The sequence below is a fragment of the Bos indicus x Bos taurus genome, chromosome 5 (genome assembly GCF_003369695.1).
Source record: "Bos indicus x Bos taurus breed Angus x Brahman F1 hybrid chromosome 5, Bos_hybrid_MaternalHap_v2.0, whole genome shotgun sequence".
In the NCBI taxonomy this organism is placed as follows: Eukaryota; Metazoa; Chordata; class Mammalia; order Artiodactyla; family Bovidae; genus Bos; species Bos indicus x Bos taurus.
In genome coordinates, this window is record NC_040080.1 from 64420947 (window position 1) to 64443016 (window position 22070).

Consider the following 22070-nt stretch of genomic DNA (forward strand, 5'->3'; position numbering starts at 1 on the left):
GAAGTGAGTTGGACTGGGGGCGGAGACTGCTGGCTCTGATGTGGGAAGCAGAAGAGGGTCTGTTCCCACCCCCCTCGCTTTGTGAGTTTTTAACTCTGTTTCAACCATAGACTTGATACCATCACTCCAAGGCATTTTTGGGGACATTCTCATTCTGCACCAGCCTCAGTGTAAAGAGAAAAATCAGAGATCAATACCCATCTGAGAGCAGGTTTGACAGAAGGTAACAATCTAGGAAAAGGCAAGCAATAAAGAAGGGAAAGGTCTTAGTCCTGGATTTATTTTTTAGAACCAATGCTTTTTACCATGACTCTTCTTCCTACCTCCTAATTCCTCAAAGGCCTTTCTAGAAAAAGGATCATAGAAAAATTGCCCCCTCTTCCCCACCTACCTAAACCGACACTCCTCACCCACCCATCTGCCACCAGCTTCCAGAAGCTGCCACGCAGCTGGCTGGCAAAGAACAGGGAGACGGCCCCTCTCCGGAGGAGAAAGCGAGAAGGGTAGCGTCTCTAAGGGATTTAACCTCCTACCCTGGGCTCCACGACACCACCCCCGCCTCCAAAGATTGGGACGGCGCCTCCATTTCTGTTTTGGGGCGGAAGGCAGGGGCTTGTGGATGGAAGGGGGTCAAAGGAAACGGTGATTATCACCTGGGAGGGGAAAGGGGGTGCCATCCTCCTTCATTCCCTCTTCCTCAGTCTGCACCCCCTGCAAACTCTTCCCACCACACACCTTCTCGGGGTCTCCCCCCCGCCCTTGTTGCTAAGGCCCAGACCGTCATCCCAGCAACAGCCTCAGTCATGTGACCGGCAATGGCGGCGCTGACGAGAGGTAGGTGAGCCCGGCGCCCCCCACACCCACCGCGCGCCCCCCGGACCCTGCTCGCACCCCCCGCGCGCCCTCCCGCTTCCCCTGCGCCCCCTCCTCGGTCTCCTTCTCCTGCGCGCGGCGCCGGGGGTCCGGGCCCGGCCCCGCCGATCCTCTGTCTGTTACCCTCCAGCCTTGGCCTCCATTTGGGGGTTCTGGGGCCCGCGATCCGGCCGACATGCATCCCCACCCAGTGGTGGGGCTGCGGGGGCTCTGCCGAGCCGGGGATGCGGGGAGTTGGTTCCGGGTCGCGTCTGGCAGGAGGTCGTGGGGGGAGGGGTGCAGATGCCTCCGTTGATGCCCCCAGGGACCCTGGCCTTTCCTGGCTGCCTCTGTCCGTCGGCCCCTCTCGGGCGGGAGGGACTGGCCCCGTGTCCGGCCTGGGCTGCCCCAGAGGAATCGGACCCAGCAAAAACTGTGGCCCCGCCTCCCTTTCCTGTGCCAGCAGGACTCGGAGCAAAGGACACCTAGGTCCTGGCTTCACTCTGATGGGGAGGGGGTGTTCCACCTGGATGGACCGAATGAGCGAGGCTCTAGGGTTCTGATTTCGCTTTCTGAATCTTGAGGTGCATCTGGCCTTGAGGGGACTGGGAAGGAGGCACAAACGGAGAGCTGCTCCCTTTTGGATCAGTCAAGGAATTGAGGTCACACTAATGGCCCTTCTTTCTATTTGGGCCGAATTTGGAGGTGTTGTAGGGATAATTCTGTAGCTGAACACAGCAAGACTGGGGCAGGGAGGGAGTGGTGGTGGTGGAGAATATCAGGGTGCTCCAGTGGATCACCTGCGTGAGCTCCACCCCTCCTGAAATGCAGCCTAGGTTGCTGACAGGCCTGGACTTCGTGTGCTGGGTCTAAAAGGTGACAGCAAGAACTTTGTTATTGCAGGGGCTTCTGCCACTTGGTCCGCATTCCAAACAGACTCCAGCAGAAGGGACTGGGTTAAAGCTTAAGGAAGGCACCCTAGCACTAGGAGCTGAATTATTGGCAAAATGTGGAGCAGGGCGAGAAGCTGGGGAGCAAAGGAGATATTCTTGTCCTTGTGATCTGAGGGAGGTGGCAAAACAGACCTCTCTGTGTGTGGGCTTTTCCCTTCCAGACTTCTCTAATCTGTGTCCCTAAGCTTTCTTAAGAGCCCCAGAGTTGAGGAAGAGGAAAGTTAGCTTGTTGAAGTTCGTTCTTTAGGAACTTGGCCAGAGGCTAGGGATGAAATTCTGCAAAAGACAGGGAGAGGAAATTGAAGGAGGAGTTTTTGTTTGCTTCTGGGCTGACTGGGGGAAACGGTAATGTTTGTCATCCTAACCCCTCCTTCCTCCCTCCCCCCCTCCCCTAGTCCTGGTCAGCTGAATGTGGAAACAGAGGGAATTCTGCTGTCACCGTCCATGGGCTTTCCAGGTATCTGCCTTTCATGGAAACTTCAACTTTCACCCTTAAATTGGTTTCCTTCATTCCATGTTCTAGTAATCCCATTCCCAGGAGATTTACCCCCAGGTTCTGTCTGTCTCGTGGGCTGCTGGGTGGGGGCATGTGGGAATGGGAGAAGGGGTTTTCCACTCCTTTCCCTTTCCACCCACCAGGTCACACAACCTACAAGTAGGGAGTGGGGACAGACAGCGCCTGCATGCCAATTCTAAGCTCTTCAGGATCAAAGTGAGCAAAAAGGAGGGTCGAAATCTCCTTTCCTTTTACAGAACCCAGTCCAGAGTTGGGGAGGGCCAGGATGCTTCTGTGCTCTAGGGAGGAGTGTAGGAGAACCAAGACTGATGCTTACCTTAGATGATAATAATAAAGTTAGAGCAGCTCTCTTGCTGAGCACTTCAGGGGGTGCTGGAGTTTGAAAGATGGGAGGAACTAGAACGTGAACTTGGGGGAGGAGTTGGGGGTTGGGCTCTGAGAGAGTAGAGGTAATATAGGACTGGAAAGGAATGGGAAGTAGGAGGCACTGATATCTGTGAAATGGGGACCCCCCCACCCTGAGTCCCTTTTACCCTGGGGGCAGTGTCGTTCGTCCTGTCCAGAATGGCAGCCTGTGGAGGCAACTGCAAGAACAAAGTGACTGTCTCCAAGCCTGTTTGGGACTTCTTGAGCAAGGAGACCCCTGCCCGGCTGGCCCGGCTTCGGGAGGAGCACCACGTGTCCATTCTCATAGACGGCGAGACTTCTGACATCTACGTTCTCCAGCTTTCCCCTCAGGGCCCTCCCCCAGCTCCTCCCAATGGGCTCTACCTGGCCAGGAAGGCTCTCAAGGGGCTGCTCAAGGAGGCAGAAAAAGAGCTCAAGAAAGCTCAGAGGCAGGGGGAGCTTATGGGCTGCCTGGCTTTGGGGGGTGGAGGGGAGCACCCTGAGCTGCACCGCCCAGGCCCGCCCCCTCTCCGAGCAGCCCCACTCCTGCCCCCAGGGGCCCGGGGGCTTCCCCCACCTCCTCCTCCGCTGCCCCCTCCCCTTCCTCCCCGCCTTCGGGAAGAGACAGAAGAGCAGGAGAGCACCTGCCCCATCTGTCTGGGAGAGATCCAGAATGCCAAGACGTTGGAGAAGTGCCGGCACTCGTTCTGCGAGGGCTGCATCACCCGGGCCCTGCAGGTGAAGAAGGCCTGCCCCATGTGTGGCCGTTTCTATGGGCAGCTGGTGGGCAACCAGCCCCAGAATGGGCGGATGCTGGTCTCTAAAGATGCCACACTCCTGCTACCCAGCTATGAGAAGTACGGCACCATCGTCATCCAGTACGTCTTCCCGCCCGGTGTCCAGGGGGTAAGAAGACTATGGCTGCCCTTACCCTTTGGTTTCCCCAGGCTCCTTGTTCTCTGATTTAGGAAAACTGGGTGCGAGGGGAGTATGGTTGTTAGATGTGATATAGTCGTGCTGTCTCCTGGGATGCCTTCCTGCTCAGCTCAGTGCCCTGGAGCAAGAGGCCCCCTTGAAGCCTAGCTTTTCCATCCCCACGACCCCAAGGCACCCATGAAAATCAGGTATGAAAGAAAGGAATCGAATTCTGTTTCCTTGAAGAACTTGGATGTTGACAGCTATTGTCAGCAAAGGTGAAGTCTGAGGATGGCGGCTCAGGTGCAGACCAGCACAGTGGGAAAAGTCTGACCTCCCCTCAACAGTGCTGGGAGTGTTAACTCCATTTCAAATTTATGAGACAGAAAATTTTGTTGACAGTCGAAGGTTAAAAAGGAGTGGTCAAGAGCCTACAGGTGTCTTTTCCTGCTTGACAAAGAGTAATGTCCAGTTCTGGTTTGCAGGAAGATGAGGGAGTTCTGAAGGAGAGAAATACAAAAATGGAACAGGTTAGACAGTGGAAAATGCACTGGGAGTGCTTTCAGGTGGAGAAGGGAAAGCTGAAAGATAAATGATTCTGTCTTTACATTTCTGCTGAGCTATCTGGAGAGTAAGGGCCAGCTTACCTCCCCTCAGTTTCGAGAATCCATTTGTTGCTTGCGGGATTGGGAGAGCAGAAAGAACCTCTGAATGATGAGAATTTTGTCTGGAAACAGGCTTCTGGTGCCCAGACCCTAGAGCTGGTCCTTCCGTGGAAGGCTATCACTGCCCCAGCAGCCTTAGCTGGGGGTGCACAGCCAGAAGGCTGGCCACCACGACCCTCCATGGGCCTTAAGATGCACAGCTGCTCATTCTGCCTCCCCATTCCCCCAGGCTGAACACCCAAACCCAGGAGTTCGGTATCCTGGCACCACTCGGGTGGCCTACCTCCCGGACTGCCCCGAGGGCAACAAGGTGCTGACCCTGTTCCGCAAGGCGTTTGACCAGCGTCTCACCTTCACTATTGGCACCTCCATGACCACAGGGAGACCGAATGTCATCACTTGGAACGACATCCACCACAAGACCAGCTGCACAGGGGGACCACAGCTGTGCGACATTCCTTCTTCCCTTCTCTTGGCTCTACCCCTTCTCCCCATTTCAACAGAGGGAACCCCTTCTCTGTGGGAGCCTCCTAACTGGAGAGGACCACCCCCAAACTATTCAACCATCTTGTCCATCCCAGTGTCTCCTGTAATCATCCTGGTCCTGATGTGCCCAGCTTAACCTACAAATATCAGCAGAATTGGGCTCAGTTATCTTGGGTTTGGATAACCTTAAGGAAGGTGGGGAGGGGCTAGAGTGGGGCACCAGAATGAGGGTGAGAATGGGGGTAATATGAGTAAGCCTGACGGGCTAACCCTGACCCTCATTTCTCTTTGCTCCCAGGTTTGGGTACCCGGACCCCACCTACCTGACCCGGGTGCAGGAGGAGCTGAGAGCCAAGGGCATCACTGATGACTGAAGGACAGCCCCTTCGGGAAGCCCCTGCTGTTCTCCAGTAGGACCCAAAGGAAGCCTCTGTTCTCTCTCCCTCTGCCCCCCTCACCACTCTAGTAGGGGACTGTCTGACCAGGGAAGGAGTTTGCAGAGGGTGATCCCTTCCCCAGCCCCCCACTGGCCGAGTGCTTCAGTGCAGTGTGAGCCACTCCCTTCTGGCAGAGGCGCTGTCCCGGGCTCTGCTCCACTCCTCCGCGTGTACATACTCCCAGCCGCCCTGCCCCCTCCATTGCCCTTGGCTTTTTCTGGTATGTGCTGTGCTCCAGTGACTCTGCTGAGAAAGGACCTGGGTGGGAAGGGAGGGTCTCTTGAACCTTCCACCCCCACACACTGCTCCCCTGCTAAACTTCTGGCAGGGAGAGGGATCAGGCTGCTGTAAGCAACCCTGGAGCCGGCTGCGTGTGTTCTTCAAATCAATTCCCCCTTCTACCTTAGCCTTGTCCTTTCTCTCCTGTGTCTCTGTCTCTGTCAGTCTTTCTCCCGCTCTTCTCTGCCCCCTATAAGGAGCCTCCTAATCCCGTTCTGGAATCGCCGCCAGACTGTAGCTTTTAATTTAATAAAAATAAAGTAAAATATGCAACTCTCTATGCCGCGCCCCTTCTGTTCTGTGGGCCGGGGCAGGGGCCGGGGTAGGGGTGGGGTGCGGGGGCTGGACCAGCTGAGAAGGGGTGGGGGCGGTGAAGGGGAATCCCCTGTGAGCCTCGCCAGGCTGCCTGCCTCCGGCGGGCCTGGGACAGCGGCACGCACTTAGTGGGCTCCAGGATAACACAGCGAAGCCCTGGATCGTGCTTCGACGGAGGAGTTGGGATTAAGAGGGGTTGGTTTGTTGTTGAACGTCGGTTGTAGAGAAAGCGACAACCCTACCCCTTTAGAAAAGTTTGGCTGGGGTGGGAGTAGGGGCGGAGCCGGGCAGGGGGGCGGATTCGGCGGCGGCAACTCCCCGGACGCACGCAGGCCTCAGAGCCCCCCAGCTTCCGTGCCCCCTCGGCTCTGGAACTTGGAGGAGGGTAGGGGTCCAGCATGAAGCCCCCGGATCGCCCTGGCCCTGGCCGCACTGACCGGATACTGGGGGTCATGGGGGGCATGCTGCGCGCATGCGCCCTACCCGGGCAGGAGGGGGTAAGAAGGGAGATCAAGGTGGGGTCGGGGTCTTTAGCGGGCTTCAGGACGGCTGCATCCCACAACTCAATATACCCGCAGACAAGAATTCTGCGGAGTAGTCGCAGGAATTCAAGAGTTCCATTAAGAGGACCGTAGGCACGTTTTTGGGTGAACTAACTGCTCTCTCCACCCTAGCCTCGGCGACCCTTTTGTAAAGAGTGGATTTTGACAGAAGGGGAAGCGGGAGGTGGAGGCTGGGCGTGGAGGGCGGGTTCCTTACGACTGCTCTGTACCCGCAGCCCTCGAAGAGAAGCCCCCTAGGGCCGGGGAGTACCGAGCCAGGATCTAACTGTACGGAGGGGGATCAGAGAGGGGAGAGCGATCGTGAGGTCCCCGCCTGGGTTCCTCTGCTCGGTAAGAAGCTGGGGGTGGGGTGGCGCCCAGTTTGCCATCCTGCGCAAAGTGGCGAATTAAAAAATATGCTGTTCATATTAGCATAAAGGTTCGCATCTAATTTGCATGAGACTCATAGAAACGTTGAGACCTCCACGCTTCTTCTCGCCCTCTAGTCGGCTGTGAGTCCTCCACCTCAGCGGGTCCCGAGCCCCGCTGGCGGAGTGTCCCCGCGCCCCACCCCTGGCCCCTCGCCAGCCCAGTCTCCAGGACTTCGCCTTAATTGGTGATTAGCCTCAGCTGGAGTCCCGGGGCCTGGAGGAAAGAAGGGTCCGGCGAGAGGGCGGCACCTGGGCTGTGTTCCCCACAAAGAGCTCCCCATTCATGCACCCTCTACTGGGGGACCTTGCCCCCCGCCCTCCCTCCCCCTGCGCGGCTTAGGACAGTCCCAACCCCGGGACATCTTCGCGCAGGCCAAGGCCCCATCCGCTGCGCCCTTCTCTGCTGCAGAGGCCGAGGGGCGACCCTGGCAGGCCCCGCCGCGGGGCTCAACCCCCACCCCAGTGCTCCGCAGCCGGAGCTGGAGATGCGGGAGGGAGGGGGAACCCGGGGGCTGGGGAGCCCCGGCTAGAGGGGAGGGGCGGAGGCGCTGGGGACGCGAAATGGGAACGTGGTGGTGCCTGGGGGAGGGGGGGGGGGTTCGGCTGAAGGGGGAACCAGAGGGAGAGGGCGGAGCTGGGCTGCGGAGGCCCCTCCCCGCGGCGGCCGGGCGGCGGGGCCTGTTATTCCGCTCGCCGCTCGGCCAGGACCCGCGCCGCGCCAGTGACTCGGGGAGTCGGCCCCCGCCTCCTCCTCTGCCCGGGCCTAGAACCACCCCCAATCCAAGAGGCCGGAGACGGAGCGGGAGCGGCTGCAGCATCCCGGCCCAGCTTCCTCCACCATCCCTCCCCTCCCCGCTGGACATCTGGACCACCCTGGGCCCCGCACCGGCTCCGGAAACCCTCCCCGCCCAGTTCAGCTGCCGGGCCCCGCGCCGCTCTCTCTGCAGAGCCCCCAGCCCTCTTCCAGACCAGACTTCCGCCTACCCCTGGACCCCCGCTCTCTATTCCCTCTCTCCCCCCCTCTCCCAGCCTGGAGCGGGGTAGGAGGGAGGGGGGTGTGCACCCTGCGCCGTCCCCGCCCCCCGTGATTCCCCCTGCATGGCCGGCCCGGGTGGGAGGTGCGGGGGGGCCCGGGCGCCATGCGGGGGGGGCAAAAGGAGGGTCGCTGTGCCTGTCCCCATGTGATCCGAAAAGTGCTGGCAAAATGCGGCTGCTGCTTCGCCCGGGGGGGACGTGGTGAGTGTAAGGTCGAAAGGGCTCAGTGTTGAGTAGGGGGCGGGTTGAGGGGTTCAGGACTTTTGTTTGTCCCGGCCGTAGGGATTTAGAGGCTGGAGACTATACCTGTCTTTTCCAGGAGACTGACTTAATAGCTGATCTCAAAGATTCCCCTCTGCCTTCATTTCTATCAGTTCAAGTTAAGGAAATTGGGGAAGGGGCAAGGGACTTCTCTCAACTGAGTAGGAGAAGAACCCATTCACAGTTCCCTTAGGCCTATAACCACATCTTCCCTCAAATCCTTTTGCTGAAAATCTACTTAAGGTCTGTAGAGGGACAGTGGGGTGGAAGAATGAGGGATGAGGGGGCTACCAGGAGCTCTTTGACAAATCTCAGCTCCTCTGTCCCTGAGCCCAGGCCAAGGATAACTCTGATGAGCTCTCCTCAGTTGCCCCCCTGTTGGGTTTGTGCTTAAGCTGGGGAGGTGGGCTTCAGAAGTCTCCTTTTCATAGTGATTACTGCAATTGGTGGAGGAGGGGTCTGGGGGTGGCAGATGGGCTCTTAGCTCTTTTTTTCCCCCCTTTCTCAGAGAATGGTCTGTACCCATTGCAAGGGGGAGGGTTATAGGAGAGCAGATGGCCACCCCCAGCTTCCAGTGTATGCCCAGATGGCTGCCCCGATGGCTGCCCCCACTGCCATGCTCAGATATGAAGGAACCTCCACATGTAACTGGGGGTGCCAGGCCTAGGGAGCCAGGTGTTTACTGTCCTTCGTCCCAAGGGTGCCCTGGTGAAATTTTCTTCCTGGCCAAGTCAAATGAGGATGGCAAGAGAGTGAGCCCTGGGGGAGAGGGGCTGAGTATCACAGAATGGAGATTCTGGGAGCTCCCTGGGGACCCTGAATCTAGAGCTGAAGCAACATCTGTCATTCCCTTTCTCCCCCCACCCCACCCCACCCCATCAGAGTCGTACTCCATTGCTGGCAGTGAGGGGAGTATCTCAGCTTCAGCTGCCTCGGGTCTGGCTGCCCCCTCTGGCCCCAGCTCTGGTCTCAGCTCTGGCCCCTGTTCCCCGGGCCCCCCACGGCCAGTCAGTGGCCTGAGAAGATGGTTGGATCATTCCAAACATTGTCTCAGTGTGGAGACTGAGGCAGACAGTGGCCGGGCTGGACCATATGAGGTGAGCAGGGAGCACCACAGAAGCACGGAAGACATCCATGAAGAACGCTGGGAGAGGGCAGGTTGGGTGCCACTGGTCATGGGGAGACACAGCTATTGTCCCTGACCTTTGAGACTTGACATTTGGCCCCTAGAACTGGATGCTGGAACCAGCCCTAGCCACAGGAGAGGAGCTGCCAGAACTGAACCTGCTGACCACATTGTTGGGGGGCCCTGGGGATAAGACACAGGTATGAAGAAATAAGGGCTTCCCAGATAGCTCAGTGATAAAGAATCTGCCTGCCAATGCAGGAGACACAGAGAAGTTGCGGGTAGGATCCCTGGGTCAGGTGGATCTCCTGGAGAAGAAAATGGCAACCCACTCCAGTATTCTTGCCTGGAAAATCCCATGGATAGAGGAGCCTAGGGGGCTATGGTCCATGGGGTTGCAAAGAGTTGGACATGACTTAGAAACTTAGCACACATGAAGAAATAAGTCTGGGGTGGCTTCCCTCACCCAAGGGTCATCCATTTGCTTACTCAGATGTTCTTCCTTCCAGCCCCCTGAAGAGGAGACTTTGTCCCAAGCCCCTGAGAGTGAAGAGGAACAGAAGAAGAAGGCTCTGGAAAGGAGTATGTAAGTGTCTACACACTCTCTCTCCCTGACCTCCACCCTCCAATCACACAACTTGCAGAGGACTGTCTCTCACATTTTAGATTTGAGACTTGGGATTTCCTCTGAGGTTGGCCGTGGTAATGAAGGGGCTTTTAGTCCAGGAGAGAGGAAGTGGCTAAACCTGTTCTCTTCCCAGGTACGTCCTGAGTGAACTGGTAGAGACAGAGAAAATGTATGTGGACGACTTGGGGCAGATTGTGGAGGTAGTTCCCTTTTCCCTTTCCAGCCCTGGCCCAGCCCTTTCCCTCTTCCCAGGGCTATGTTAGGAGGTGCTTCGTTGCTCCTCTGTCCCACCTTCCCAGTCTCCCAGACTTCCTGGACTTTTTGAGGTTCCCACTGGGACGAGCCCTACAAGCACACGCGTGCTCCCTTCCCACCTTCCCACAGGGTTATATGGCCACCATGGCTGCTCAGGGGGTACCCGAGAATCTTCGAGGTCGTGACAGGATTGTGTTTGGGAACATCCAGCAAATTTATGAGTGGCATCGAGAGTAAGTGATGGATCCCCTGAGAGCAAGGGGGAGGGGCATATGTCTGGTGGTCTCTGTGTCCTCCCATGGGCCCACTGTGGCCTGAGGAATGTTTGGACAGACTTCCCGGGGAACACTACGGGGCAGACAGCTCTAACTTGCCTGGGATGGGGTATTTGACCTGCCTTTCCCTGTCTACCCCTCCAGCTATTTCCTGCGGGAGTTACAGCGCTGTTTGAAGGATCCTGATTGGCTGGCTCAGCTATTCATCAAACACGTGAGGCTTGAGGGCGTGGTGTCCAGAAGGGGAGGGGCTTGGGAGTGGATCCGGCCTCACTGCCTCGACTCTTTCTTAAAATTTACCCCTGTTAGGAGCGCCGGCTGCATATGTACGTGGTGTACTGTCAGAATAAGCCCAAATCAGAGCATGTGGTATCAGAATTTGGGGACAGCTATTTTGAGGTCAGTGGCTGAGATACCTTGGGGAAAGGGGGACAGAATCATCAGTACCAGTGGGCTTTCCAGGCTGCAAAACCACCCCATCTGTCCCTGTCCCCAGGAGCTCCGGCAGCAGCTGGGGCACCGCCTGCAGCTCAACGACCTCCTCATCAAACCAGTGCAGAGGATCATGAAGTACCAGCTGCTGCTCAAGGTCAGGGCCACCTGCTTCCTGGGGGGCACAGCAGGTTGAGACAACCTTTTCTTCATTCATCTCCCCAGGGTTCCTAAGGTTCCCCCTCGACTTCCTGGGGGCCCTTACCTATGTCCTCAGGGGACAGTGTGAGGCGTCTTGAGGATGTCCTCATGACCTCCCTGAGAATTTCTTTTCTGCCTCTTAGGATTTTCTCAAGTATTATAGGAGAGCTGGGATGGATACGGAAGAGCTGGAGGTGAGGGCTCCCATGTCTCGTAGGACACACCAGGCACACCTTATCTTCTTAGTCTCCTGGGTTCCTTTATAGCACTATCTGATTTATAGGGGGAGGCTGGTTGAAGAGGTCTGAAGAGGCCTCTTTCCCAACGTTGACAACGCTCCTCTCTTTACCTGCATCCCAGCAAGCGGTGGAGGTCATGTGCTTCGTACCCAAGCGCTGCAATGACATGATGACCCTGGGGAGACTTCGGGGGTTTGAGGTACGGGGATAGAGCAGAGAGCCCCTACAGGGAGCTGTCCTTCTCTCCTGGGGTTGACAGGAGCTGGCTGGTCGGAGTGTCAGGGGAAGGAGGGAGGAGCAGAGAGTGGCCCCCTATTCTCTTCTGGTTTCTCTCAAAGGCCACTTTCCTTTGGTTTTAGGGCAAACTGACTGCTCAGGGAAAGCTCTTGGGCCAGGATACATTCTGGGTCACGGAGCCGGAGGCTGGGGGGCTGCTGTCTTCCCGGGGCCGAGAGAGGCGTGTCTTTCTCTTCGAGCAAATCATCATCTTCAGCGAGGCCCTGGGAGGAGGAGTACGAGGTGGAGCGCAGCCTGGTTATGTGTACAAGAACAGTATCAAGGTGGGGAGGGGGATGCCCCCAGGAGGGGTCTGACTGGGGTCAGGGAGACCTCTGAGAGAATGTCTGGCTCTGGGATATTTGTTGGAGGGGGCAGGATCCAGAGTAGGGGCTGAAGAATTTGGGGGTTACCTCCTCTTTGCCAATCCAGGTGAGCTGCCTGGGACTGGAGGCGAACCTTCAAGGTGACCCTTGCCGGTTTGCACTGACCTCCAGAGGGCCAGAGGGTGGGATCCAGCGCTACGTCCTGCAGGCTGCAGACCCTGCGATCAGTCAGGCCTGGATCAAGCAAGTGGCCCAGATCCTGGAAAGCCAGCGGGACTTTCTCAATGGTGAAGCCCACCCCCTCACTCCTTCCCATCCGCCCTTGGCCCTTTGATCTCCTGAATCCCTCCCTGCCCAGTCTCCGATCCCTGCCCTCTCCCCTCATCTCCACTTTTTCACTACTAACTCGAGATTTAGTAACTCAGAATCCCCCTAAAGCCTCAAGCAACTTACATTGGCTGACAGTCTTGGGAGGGAGGGCAGAGTGGGAGAAGATGGCCTGAGCAGAGCCCCTGGGAAAGGGTGTGTTTCTGCTGTAACCCTCTTTCTGTCCCTCTCTTTGCTCCAGCGCTGCAGTCACCCATTGAATACCAGAGACGGGAAAGTCAGACCAACAGCCTGGGGCGGCCAGGAGGGCCTGGGGTGGGGAGCCCGGGGAGAATTCGGCCTGGAGACCGGGCCCAGCTCAGCACACACACACCCATCAATGGCTCTCTCCCCTCCCTGCTGCTGTCACCCAAAGGGGAGGTGGCCAGAGCCCCCCTGCGCCTGGACACACAGGTATGAGGAATGAAGTTCCCTGGTTGTAAGGGCAGAATGGGGAGGGCTTCTCTTTCGGTTCCAGGTCCCCAAACCCCCATATCATTCCTTTCTTCCACCACCTTCCTTTTGTGTGCCCCTTCCTACTTCCCGTCTCTTGCCCTCCCCAACTCCAGTTTAACCCTGGGAGAAGCTGATGGTCTCAGATGATCTGAGATTTCTGGCAAGAGGGCGTGGCTTGACTAGGGGCTTACACTGACTAGAGAGGAGTGAGGGTGGATGCCTGAACTAGTTGATTCTCTGACTTGAGTCTCTTTTCAGGCCCCCAGTGCCATCCCCCAGGCTCCTCATGACTCTCCTCCAGTTCCACCAATTCCGGACACCCCTCCCTGCCAAGCCAGACTTGCCAAGTTGGATGAAGATGAGCTGTAACTGGTGAAGGCCATGGGGGTGGTGCTGACTCAGCCACTCTGTTCCCCCAGGAACTTCAGGGCAATCTTTTCACACTGCTCCAGAATTCCTCCCTCTGGGTGTGTCTGGAGGGTGGGCAAGGCTGGGAGTGGTGTCAACTTGGAGGAGGGCACCTAGATTCAAAAAGACTTCTTTCTGCCCAAGGAACACAGGTTCCTTCAGCTCCCACCCCTATGCATGCATCACAGGTCCCCCCAAAAGGAGGATATGTGGGTGGGTGGGAGGGCTGGGGCAAGGGCCAGATAGAAATTATTGGTTTTGTTTTTGATTTTTTTGTTTTCTGAGAATAAAGATTTTGTTATATCACTAAAGCTGCTGTCTTAGCAGAGGGAAGGGGAAGCTGAAGTTGGGGTAAAGGAGTGTGGAAGAGATCAGATGGCCCCTCGAATCAGTCATTGGAGGAAGGGTCTGGTGAAAGGAGAAGGGTGCGGGATATAAGATAAAAAAAAATGTAGTTATCTTTGTCCCTCACTTGCAGTTGCAGCATCTCTCAGTCCGGGTCTTGGGGCTACAGGAAAACCCTAGAACCTTGATGTATCCTCCCTTTTATCCAGCCCCTTTCCCTCCCATCTGGTCTCTGTTCTAGACGCCACTGGAAAGCCCGCTGTGGGCTGACTTCCCACCGTTCCCTCAACACCCAGATGCTAAAGCACTGAATGCCCACAGTACCTTTCTTTCTGAGGCCGCCATGTTCAGCTGAGGGAACATGGGGAAGGTGGAGAGGATGCTGGGGGCTCTGGCCCCTTCTGGCTCTGGGTCTCCTTATTTTTGCTGTCTGGGAGGTCGCAAAGCATATCCATATTGAGCAGGAAGGGATTCTTCTTCAAGCCATAGACCTAAGAGTGGAGGTCTTCACCCCTCCCAACTTCTGGGACAGCCCCTGGGACCGAGACCCAAACGTGCAGAGATTCTCGTCCAGATGCCCTGTCCTGCCTAGGTCCTTGGGCATCGGTGTGTCCACTGTGTCCATTCGTCCCCTGGGCCCAGTCACGTGTACTTGAGCTTCCTCAGCAGACAATAGACTGCTGGGGTGGGAGGCTGAGGAGGAGCTGGAGCCTCCCTGTGGGCCTGAGGTCTCTCTGGCCACAATGGGGGGAGGGAACTCTAAGGGGGGGACAGGACGTACAGCCCAGATAAGACTTCTGGGGAACAATAGGAGGAATTGAAGAGGGGAGACCCACCCTCACTGTACCCCACACCCAGGGCTTTGGGGTCAGGGACTAGGGACCAGAGGGTGATGGGGAGGGGTGCTAAGAATTCTTGTGAATGGAGGAGGGGATGGGGCAACTAGCAGGATTCTGGCGCTCAGAAGCTTTGTATCTCTTCAGGGACCTCAGGGGTACATGACATGGGTGGGTGACCCTTTCGTACTTAATTTAACCACATACGTATTGTTGACTTGGAATGCTTCAGTGTTTTTGCCTTCTGAGCAATAAAATCAAAATTTGCTATCTGTTCAGTATTCCCCCCTGAGGTCCTGAATTGTGAATTTGGGCCCAGCCACTCCCAGCAGAGGTGCGGGGTGGGGGTCCCTCTGGCAGTCCCTATCCAATGCATGTAGCTGCTTCCCATCTAGGTGGTCTGTGAAACAGCTGAGGCCAATGGAGCCCCTTATACTTTCTGGTGAGAAGCTCTGCCCCTTGAGAATTAGGGTCTGGGGGGAGAAAGGGAGATTGGAACACCGCTGAACTTTCTTGTGGGTCATGCAGCAGCCCTGAGGATGACCAGCAACCCCAGAGGAGTCAGCATCTGTCTGTGCCCCAGGTGCTAATGCGGAAAGAAACCACCAAGAATGAGAGGTGGGAGTCAAAAGACCTAGGAGCGTTCGTGGGTGTTGGGTGTTTGGGTGCGTTTGTTTTCTGGCCTATCTCTCTGGTTCCTCCACAGCAGGCTCCAGAGCCAGCGATCGCACCAAGGATGTCTGAGGGAAACGCCTAACACAGAGACGCCCCCTCCCCAAGGCTCGGCTGTCTCCCGACTGTAGAAGGTCCCCAAGAGAGGGCTCCCTCCGGGACGGGATGGACTCTGCTCCAAGGAGGCGGGCCGCGGGGCCGGCGGGCTGAGGGGTATTTAAGGCTGGGCGGAGTTGGAGGTGGCCAAGGGCGAAATGAGTGGGCTACCGGGCGCCAGGACCTGCCCAGGTCCGGGAGAGGCCTCCGACCTTAAGTCCCCTCTGAGCGCCAAGTTCAGGGAACCTCTCACCGAGACTCGGTTCCAGCAGCTCTTCGGAGACGCAGAGCAGGAGCCCGAGCTGCTCGCGGAGCCGCGCTGGTCCCGGCTGTGGCGGCGGCGGGCCAGCGCCTGCTCTGGACCAGGGGCGTGGCGCCTGCTCCTGGCGCGGCTGCCTCCGCTGCGCTGGCTGCCCCACTACCGCTGGCGGGCCTGGCTGCTCGGGGACGCGGTGGCCGGACTGACCGTGGGCATCGTGCACGTGCCCCAGGGTGAGCGGCCCCAACAACAGCCTGGCAGGGGCCCAAGCTCTAGGGGGCTTCGGGTGGGCACAGGGCCTGGCAACCGGGAGCGAAGTGGGTGGGCTAGGGTGGCTGCGGGCTCGGCGACAGGGACCCAAGGCCGAGTTCTGGGTAAGGACAGTGGAGCTCCATCAGATCCCCGCCCCCAGCTCCCCTCATCTGTGCAATCCTGCGCGAAGTCTTGGCCACGATCCGACTCAGGGAACTGGAGAGACCTCTCAGCTTGAACGCCTGCCCCCCACCAGGACACAGTGGACACGGATCTCTGACCTTGACCGCCCCACGACCTCCCACCCACCGAGGCCTGTTAACCCCTCAGTTCCCTCCTGTGGTGTGATTTAATGTGCCTGTGCCAGCCTCCAAGAGTGTGGGAGAGGAAGAGCGGTCCTGGAGGGTGGGCCCCCAGCCCCTCACCCACACACCAAAGACCTTTCCTTCCACTACGCCCCCAGGCATGGCTTTTGCCCTCCTGACCTCTGTGCCCCCAGTGTTCGGACTCTACACTTCTTTCTTTCCCGTCCTCATCTACACCTTGTTGGGTACTGGGAGACACCTGTCTACTGGTGAGTGACCCACGGACTCCTTTCCCTCTCTGTAGGGTGAAATGGACAGGGGGTTGAGGCTTCCCTTCTTATAAGCTCCCTCGCTCTTACTGTCTTCTTCAGTCCCTCACCTTCCTTTCCACCATCCCATGCTGGACTGCCCCGAGCCAGATTTCATGGAGAGGAAAAGTCTGAGTAAACTCCTGCCTCTTTGCACCCACCTCAGACCTCCAGTAGTCACTACCTAGGTCAGAGTCTCAGGGCAGTCCAGCATGGGATGGTGGAAAGGAAGGTGGGGAGAAGAGATACACTGTCACCCAGAGGAGGGCGTAGTCCGCAGGGCATCCTCAGGAGGGGCAGGGGCAGGGATCTTGGCCCCGCAGCCTTCACCTGAGCAGCCAGCCTTCTAGCAGAGGTGGTCTGACAGCAGTCTTTCTGGCATAGTGCCCGGAGCCTGGGCGGTCACCTCGCCCCAGGCTGGCACATCTAGTGATCTGTGGGTTTCTCCCCTGGCCCTAGGAACTTTCGCTGTCCTCAGCCTCATGACCGGCTCGGCCGTGGAGCGGCTGGTGCCCGAACCCCTCTCGGGGAACCTGAGCGGAATTGAGAAGGAACAGTTGGATGCTCAGCGGGTTGGTGCGGCTGCGGCAGTGGCCTTCGGGAGCGGGGCCCTGATGGTGAGGGAGGACTGAAGGGGGGTGGGGGGGAAAGACTGGGGGAGTCCACTCTGGAGGGGGGCAGGGGAGAGGGAGGGACAAGTGTCCAGCGGTGGTCTAGGCAGAAGAGGTGTGCGAAGAAGCCGATAACCCTGTGCGGGGACTGGTCTGCTCTTCTCCCGTGGTGATCCGGGCATCTTTTCCTCTGCAGCTGGGGATGTTTGCCCTGCAGCTGGGCGTCCTGGCCACCTTCTTGTCGGAGCCTGTAGTCAAAGCGCTGACCAGCGGGGCCGCCCTGCATGTGCTCGTGTCCCAGCTGCCTAGCCTTTTGGGGGTGCCCCTCCCACGTCAGATTGGCTGCTTCGCTCTTTTCAAGGTGGGGGTGGGAGAACAACGAGGAGGCTTCTAGTGATCCCGGGAAGAGGGAAACCCGCAAAGGAAGGAAGGAAGGAGGGCCAGTGGAGGGACAGTGTGTGGTGGTGGTGGGGCAGTGAGGGTCGCCGAGGAGGTGGAAGCCCTACTGGGAGCCAGGAGAGAAGGCCTCGCCTCAGTCTGGGGATCGGACTGCCGGCAGTCGACCCTGGCCCCAGGCCCCTCTGCTCACTGCCCTGCCCACAGACGTTGGCTGCTGTGTTGACGGCGCTGCCCCGGAGCAGTCCCGCCGAACTGACCATCTCGGCACTCAGCCTGGCGCTGCTCGTGCCGGTCAAGGAACTGAACGTGAGATTCAGAGACAGGCTACCCACCCCCATCCCGGGGGAAATCGCCATGGTGAGGATGGCTCCCGGGTGCCAGCCCCGTGCACCACGCAGACCCTGCTTACCCTGTAGGAAGTGGCCGCTGCCGCCCCCTCGTGGAGCGCGGAGAGGTCACACACGAGAGGTCCTGCTCACACGTGTGCTTTGCCAGGCTCTTGTCAGAACGCTTTGACCCTCGGGAATCCCCCACCCACGGGTTTGCCTTTTTCTCACACAGCCTCTAAGAAAGTCTTCTTTCTCCTTACAGCGCCCCCTTGCGGTGCCTCTGGCCACGGCACCTCCACTCCCGTCTTTTCTCTCCTCTCACCCGGTCTTTCACCGTAACTCAAGGCTCATCTCCCTTCCGGCGTCCACCTACATGTCTCTCCTCAGTTAAACAGCATTCCATTCATACACCACAGATACCCCATATATCCCTAGATGTAACCCAGCTTCCGTGCTTAGAATGGCTCGGTTGTACCTCTCGATATCCACCGTCTCTCATAGCAGTCTCCTCTCACTTCCTCTGGTCCATCTCTCTCCATAGTTCCCGGCACACATCATTTCTCTTTCTTTCATTCTATTTTTTTTTTTTTTTTGAACCGCTGCGCGGCTTGCAGGATCTTAGTTCCCGGACAACAGGGACTGAACCGACTCCTTAGAGAACAGAGTCCTAACCATTGGAGAACCAGGGAATTCCCTTTCCACTCTAACTCAGTTGTCAGACACCCATCCCAAACACACCCCAGCTCCCTCAGTTGCTGGGCTCCTGCAACCCCTAATCCTGAGTTACAGTCCTCTCATACTGAGCCCCTTCTAACCTCTGCTGGGGGCCATCTCCACCCATGCTCTAATTTGCTCTCTTTCCCAGGTGCTTCTGGCCTCTGTGCTCTGCTTCACCTCTTCCCTGGACACAAGATACAATGTCCAGATAGTTGGGTTGCTGCCTGGAGGGTAAGAGAGAGTGAAAAAGCACCTGTTTTCTTTTCTCACAACTCTCCCACCCAACGCCCCCTCCTGCCCTGCCCTGTACTATTTCCTCTTTCTTCCTCATATCCTTATTATTCCCAACCCACCCTCACTGTAGATTCCTCTCTTTCTGCAGATTTCCCCAACCTCTCCTCCCCAGCCTGGCTGAGCTGCCCAGGATTCTGGCCGACTCGTTGCCCATGGCGCTGGTTACCTTTGCAGTGTCTGCCTCCCTGGCCTCCATCTATGCAGACAAGTACAGCTACACTATTGACTCCAACCAGGTGTGACTTTGAATGAGGACCCTAGCCTCATTCACGAGACAGACAGCCCCCTAATGTGGTTTCCCCCTCCTAGCCATGCCTTCCTATCTCTCCTCTTCATCTCACTTCATCCTTTCAGGAGCTCCTGGCACATGGTGTCTCCAACCTCGTCTCCTCCCTCTTCTCTTGCTTTCCCAACTCTGCCACATTGGCTACGACCAGCCTACTCGTGGATGCTGGTGGGAACACACAGGTAAGAGCCATGTTCTCGGGTGAGGAGAAGGAGGGAGGGATATCCATGTTGGGTGGTGGTGGAACAGGTGGAAGATTGGAAGATACCCAGGTGGCAGTCCTGTAGAGGACGATGGGAATCTGTGAGGGAATGTGAGTGGGGCGTGGGATTATCTGGGAAGAACATAGAGAAGAAAGGTCGGTTAAGACCTCTGTAGATTCTAAGCACTGAGAAAGGGCATGGTGTCCTATATGTAGTTCAAAATAAGGACAATACTAATCTGGAAAATAAATTTAAGAAACAAAATTCTGGACTTTTTCCTTGTGAGGACATATTCTTTTTCAAAGAAATGTCACATATTAAAGTCTCTCCCTGATATTTTTGGTTTCCTGTATTTGTTGGTGTCCTAAGCATGTGGTTAGCCTGCTTTTTAGAGTCATCCAACAGTGGCTTTTAAAATGGAGGTAGGCTGCAAAAATAGGGATGTTGAACTATATCTTGGGGGAAACCAACAAATGACAGGTATTTAATTGGGCAAGGGGAAAAGTGAGGAGCACAATATCAAGAAGGGGTTAAGGAGTGAGGAACAGCAGTGTGGAAGGGGATTTTGGGAGGAGGGAGACTTCCGAGAAGGCTGACACAGAGGCAGGAGACCATCTCTCAGTAGGGGTGGCTGAGGTTCCCTCCCTTCTTTGCTTCTGTCCCTTTCTGCCCTACAGCTGGCAGGCCTCTTCTCCTGCATGGTTGTCCTGTCTGTACTACTGTGGCTGGGGCCCCTCTTCTACTATCTGCCCAAGGTAAGCAGCAGAGGAGGCAGAGGGATGTCTGGGAGGGGCGGCTACCTCCCCACACATGGAGGTGGTCAGCCTACCTCCTCTGCCCTAAGGCTGTCTTGGCCTGCATCAACATCTCCAGCATGCGCCAGATGTTCTTCCAGATGCGAGAACTCCCTCAACTATGGCGCATCAGCCGCGTGGACTTTGTGAGAAATGGCAGCATTGCTCTCAGATGCCCCCTCCCACCTTCCTAGCGTCCCCAGCCTCTGCCCTTGATCAAAGTAAACTCAGAACCCAGTCCTGAGTTCTGCAGCCTACCCACCTTCAACTTGTATACCTCCTAATCCCTTTACTCAGAGACAAGGTGAAGGGTAAAGCTTGAACTTCTTCAGACCTGAGTATTTGTAACTCCCAAGGTGGTTCAAGGTGTGAGGTCCTTACCCTTGGTGTGTATCCCCTCTTAGGTCAACCTCATCCCTTCCTTCTGTCATTCTTTCTACTTTCTCCTGGGCCCTCCCTCCCCATCATTTGCCCTGGCAGTCACTGCCCCTGGACCCACCTTCCCTGGCAGTGAGGGCCTGGCATTTCTTCTGGGCATTTCACTCCCATCCATGTCCTGCAGGCTGTGTGGATGGTCACATGGGTGGCTGTCGTGACCCTGAGTGTGGACCTGGGCCTGGCTGTAGGTGTGGTCTTCTCCATGATGACTGTGGTCTGCCGCACCCAGAGGTGGGAGCAGAGATGAGGGGAGTCACGATGAGAGGAGGGGAGAGAACAGAGTGCTTGGGGTGACTCTCCAGCCAGATCAGGCTGGGAATCTGACCCCAGCTTCCTGCCCAGGGTACAGTGCCTGGCACTTGGACTGGCTGAGGGAACAGAGCTCTACCGGCCACTCAGAGAGAGCCACAAGGTGGGTGGGCTACAGCCAAAGAAGGAAGGGAAGGTTAGACTTGGATGGTTCACTGACCCTCTGACCCCTTAGCTCCTCCAGGTCCCAGGGCTCTGCATCCTGAGCTATCCAGCACCACTTTACTTTGGGACCCGAGGGCAGTTTCGCCGTGTCCTGGAGTGGCATCTGGGGCTTGGAGAAGGAAGAAAGGTGAGGTACCTGGTCAAAGGGAAGTGTGGCTTCTTTGAGGCTGGGGGGCAGGTGGGTGCTCCAGGGGGGATTCTTGGGCTCACTGGGTGCATGTTTGTGCTCACGTCTCAGAGGTGGTGATTCCCTTTCTCTACTCACAGGAGGCTCCAAAGACAGATGGCCCACCTGATGCAGGTGAGGTGGGAGGATAAGGAGGGAGATTTGGGCACCACCCACGGAGGCATCTGAGTCCTCCTGCCTTCTCCCATCCTAGCTGCCGAGCCTGTCAGGGTGGTGGTCCTAGACTGCAGTGGTGTCACCTTTGCAGATGCTGCAGGGGCCAGAGAAGTGGTTCAGGTGAGGGAGAGGGTAGGCGAAGGAGGAAGTCCCCTTGTGGTTTCATGAACACCGTCTGATGTAGGACTTAACCCCCTCCCCCACCCCCACCCCCACTCCCACCCCCGCAGCTGGCCAGTCGATGCCGAGATGCTGGGATCCACCTTCTCCTGGCTCAGTGCAATGGTGAGATGTGCAGGATGGAGGGATTGGAGACAGGGGAGTGACCAGACACTTGGTGGGGAGGGAAGAGGACACAGTGTGGACGTAGGACCGGAGGACCTGATCCCCTCTCCACACAGCCTCAGTGCTGGGGACGCTGACCCAGGCAGGACTCCTGGACAGAGTGACCCCAGAACAGCTGTTTGTGAGTGTCCAGGATGCAGCTGCGCATGCTCTGGAGAGGCTGGTGAGGTGGCAATAGCAACAAAGTGGAAGCTGGGAGGTGCTGGCCTATGGCGAGGGGAGGTGTGAATCAGTGACTGAAGACCCTGGCAGAGGGATTTTCAAAGGGGGCTTAGGAGGAAGAAGAAGGAAAGGGATGGGGATGAAATGATTAGTCAATATAAGACTAAGCCAGGGAGACTGGGCCCAGCTGTGGGTGAAGAACTGAGGGACTCAAGTTCCAAAGCAGGCAGTGTGCCCCCGAGAGGACTGCCAAATCATGGGTGAGGGAGGGGAGCACCAAATCTACTTCTGACATGTCCCTTCCCTGTTCCAGGAGCTCAATGGTCCAAAGACTTGCACAGTGTGGGTCTGAGCCGGTCATTTGGTGTGTGGAGGGCCCCAACGAGACATGTGTGAGGCGGGCCATGGCCCCTGAGTCCCCTGACTTCATGTAACTAATAAAATGACGCTGAGAGCCTCTGGGGTTCATGAAATGAGTCTGGGTGTCTGCACATGGACACTTGGTGCCCCTTCCTCCACTCCCAAAGCATTGCAAAGAC

General features: G+C 57.2%; 3 protein-coding genes across 11 annotated transcripts; all 3 read left to right on the plus strand.

The window, feature by feature from the left end:
- Positions 1-471: 471 nt before the first annotated feature.
- On the plus strand, positions 472-5769 carry DTX3 (deltex E3 ubiquitin ligase 3). 2 transcript variants are annotated; one of them, XM_027542357.1, is made up of 6 exons: positions 472-834; positions 2201-2262; positions 2445-2517; positions 2886-3615; positions 4519-4736; positions 5074-5769. In XM_027542357.1, exons 3-6 carry the CDS (start codon positions 2489-2491, stop codon positions 5147-5149), a joined length of 1053 nt encoding a protein of 350 aa, XP_027398158.1. In that variant the 5' UTR covers positions 472-834; positions 2201-2262; positions 2445-2488; the 3' UTR covers positions 5150-5769. The 2 variants fall into 2 exon arrangements, with proteins under 2 accessions (XP_027398158.1, XP_027398159.1); XM_027542358.1 differs by having other exon boundaries at positions 478-834; positions 2867-3615.
- Positions 5770-5904: 135 nt separating this feature from the next.
- On the plus strand, positions 5905-13374 carry ARHGEF25 (Rho guanine nucleotide exchange factor 25). 4 transcript variants are annotated; one of them, XM_027542366.1, is made up of 16 exons: positions 5905-6001; positions 6585-6699; positions 8958-9172; positions 9306-9401; positions 9711-9787; positions 9963-10029; positions 10214-10317; positions 10504-10573; positions 10669-10758; positions 10856-10948; positions 11136-11186; positions 11353-11430; positions 11591-11791; positions 11940-12120; positions 12402-12613; positions 12914-13374. In XM_027542366.1, the coding sequence occupies exons 4-16, from the start codon at positions 9312-9314 to the stop codon at positions 13022-13024; spliced, it is 1425 nt and encodes a 474-aa protein (XP_027398167.1). In that variant the 5' UTR covers positions 5905-6001; positions 6585-6699; positions 8958-9172; positions 9306-9311; the 3' UTR covers positions 13025-13374. The 4 variants fall into 4 exon arrangements, with proteins under 4 accessions (XP_027398167.1, XP_027398165.1, XP_027398168.1 ...); XM_027542364.1 differs by lacking the exon at positions 5905-6001 and adding an exon at positions 6109-6303; XM_027542367.1 differs by lacking the exon at positions 5905-6001 and adding an exon at positions 6176-6191.
- Positions 13375-13889: 515 nt separating this feature from the next.
- Positions 13890-22007, plus strand: SLC26A10 (solute carrier family 26 member 10). 5 transcript variants are annotated; one of them, XM_027542359.1, is made up of 20 exons: positions 13890-14686; positions 14773-14862; positions 14951-15504; positions 15987-16097; positions 16596-16753; positions 16944-17108; positions 17351-17503; positions 18341-18423; positions 18575-18722; positions 18841-18954; positions 19653-19730; positions 19820-19915; positions 20332-20438; positions 20550-20619; positions 20692-20808; positions 20949-20982; positions 21062-21144; positions 21255-21309; positions 21426-21532; positions 21845-21988. In XM_027542359.1, the coding sequence occupies exons 3-20, from the start codon at positions 15171-15173 to the stop codon at positions 21881-21883; spliced, it is 2052 nt and encodes a 683-aa protein (XP_027398160.1). In that variant the 5' UTR covers positions 13890-14686; positions 14773-14862; positions 14951-15170; the 3' UTR covers positions 21884-21988. The 5 variants fall into 5 exon arrangements, with proteins under 5 accessions (XP_027398160.1, XP_027398161.1, XP_027398162.1 ...); XM_027542360.1 differs by having other exon boundaries at positions 13890-14862; positions 14954-15504; XM_027542361.1 differs by having other exon boundaries at positions 13890-14862; positions 16596-16708; positions 21845-21980.
- Positions 22008-22070: the final 63 nt, after the last annotated feature.

Bases quoted from the DNA above. Each gene is read 5' to 3' on its own strand.
- SLC26A10 (XM_027542360.1), top strand. From the start codon at position 15,171: ATGAGTGGGCTACCGGGCGCCAGGACCTGCCCAGGTCCGGGAGAGGCC. The intron at 19,916-20,331 runs GTGAGAAATGGC...CATGTCCTGCAG, and splicing joins GCATCAGCCGCGTGGACTTT to GCTGTGTGGATGGTCACATG. The intron at 20,809-20,948 runs GTGAGGTACCTG...CTCTACTCACAG, and splicing joins GGCTTGGAGAAGGAAGAAAG to GAGGCTCCAAAGACAGATGG.
- DTX3 (XM_027542357.1), top strand. From the start codon at position 2,489: ATGCCAATTCTAAGCTCTTCAGGATCAAA. The intron at 3,616-4,518 runs GTAAGAAGACTA...CCATTCCCCCAG, and splicing joins TCCCGCCCGGTGTCCAGGGG to GCTGAACACCCAAACCCAGG. The intron at 4,737-5,073 runs GTGCGACATTCC...CTTTGCTCCCAG, and splicing joins TGCACAGGGGGACCACAGCT to GTTTGGGTACCCGGACCCCA.
- ARHGEF25 (XM_027542364.1), top strand. From the start codon at position 6,205: ATGAAGCCCCCGGATCGCCCTGGCCCTGGCCGCACTGACCGGATACTG. The intron at 9,402-9,710 runs GTATGAAGAAAT...TCTTCCTTCCAG, and splicing joins GCCCTGGGGATAAGACACAG to CCCCCTGAAGAGGAGACTTT. The intron at 11,431-11,590 runs GTACGGGGATAG...CTTTGGTTTTAG, and splicing joins GGAGACTTCGGGGGTTTGAG to GGCAAACTGACTGCTCAGGG.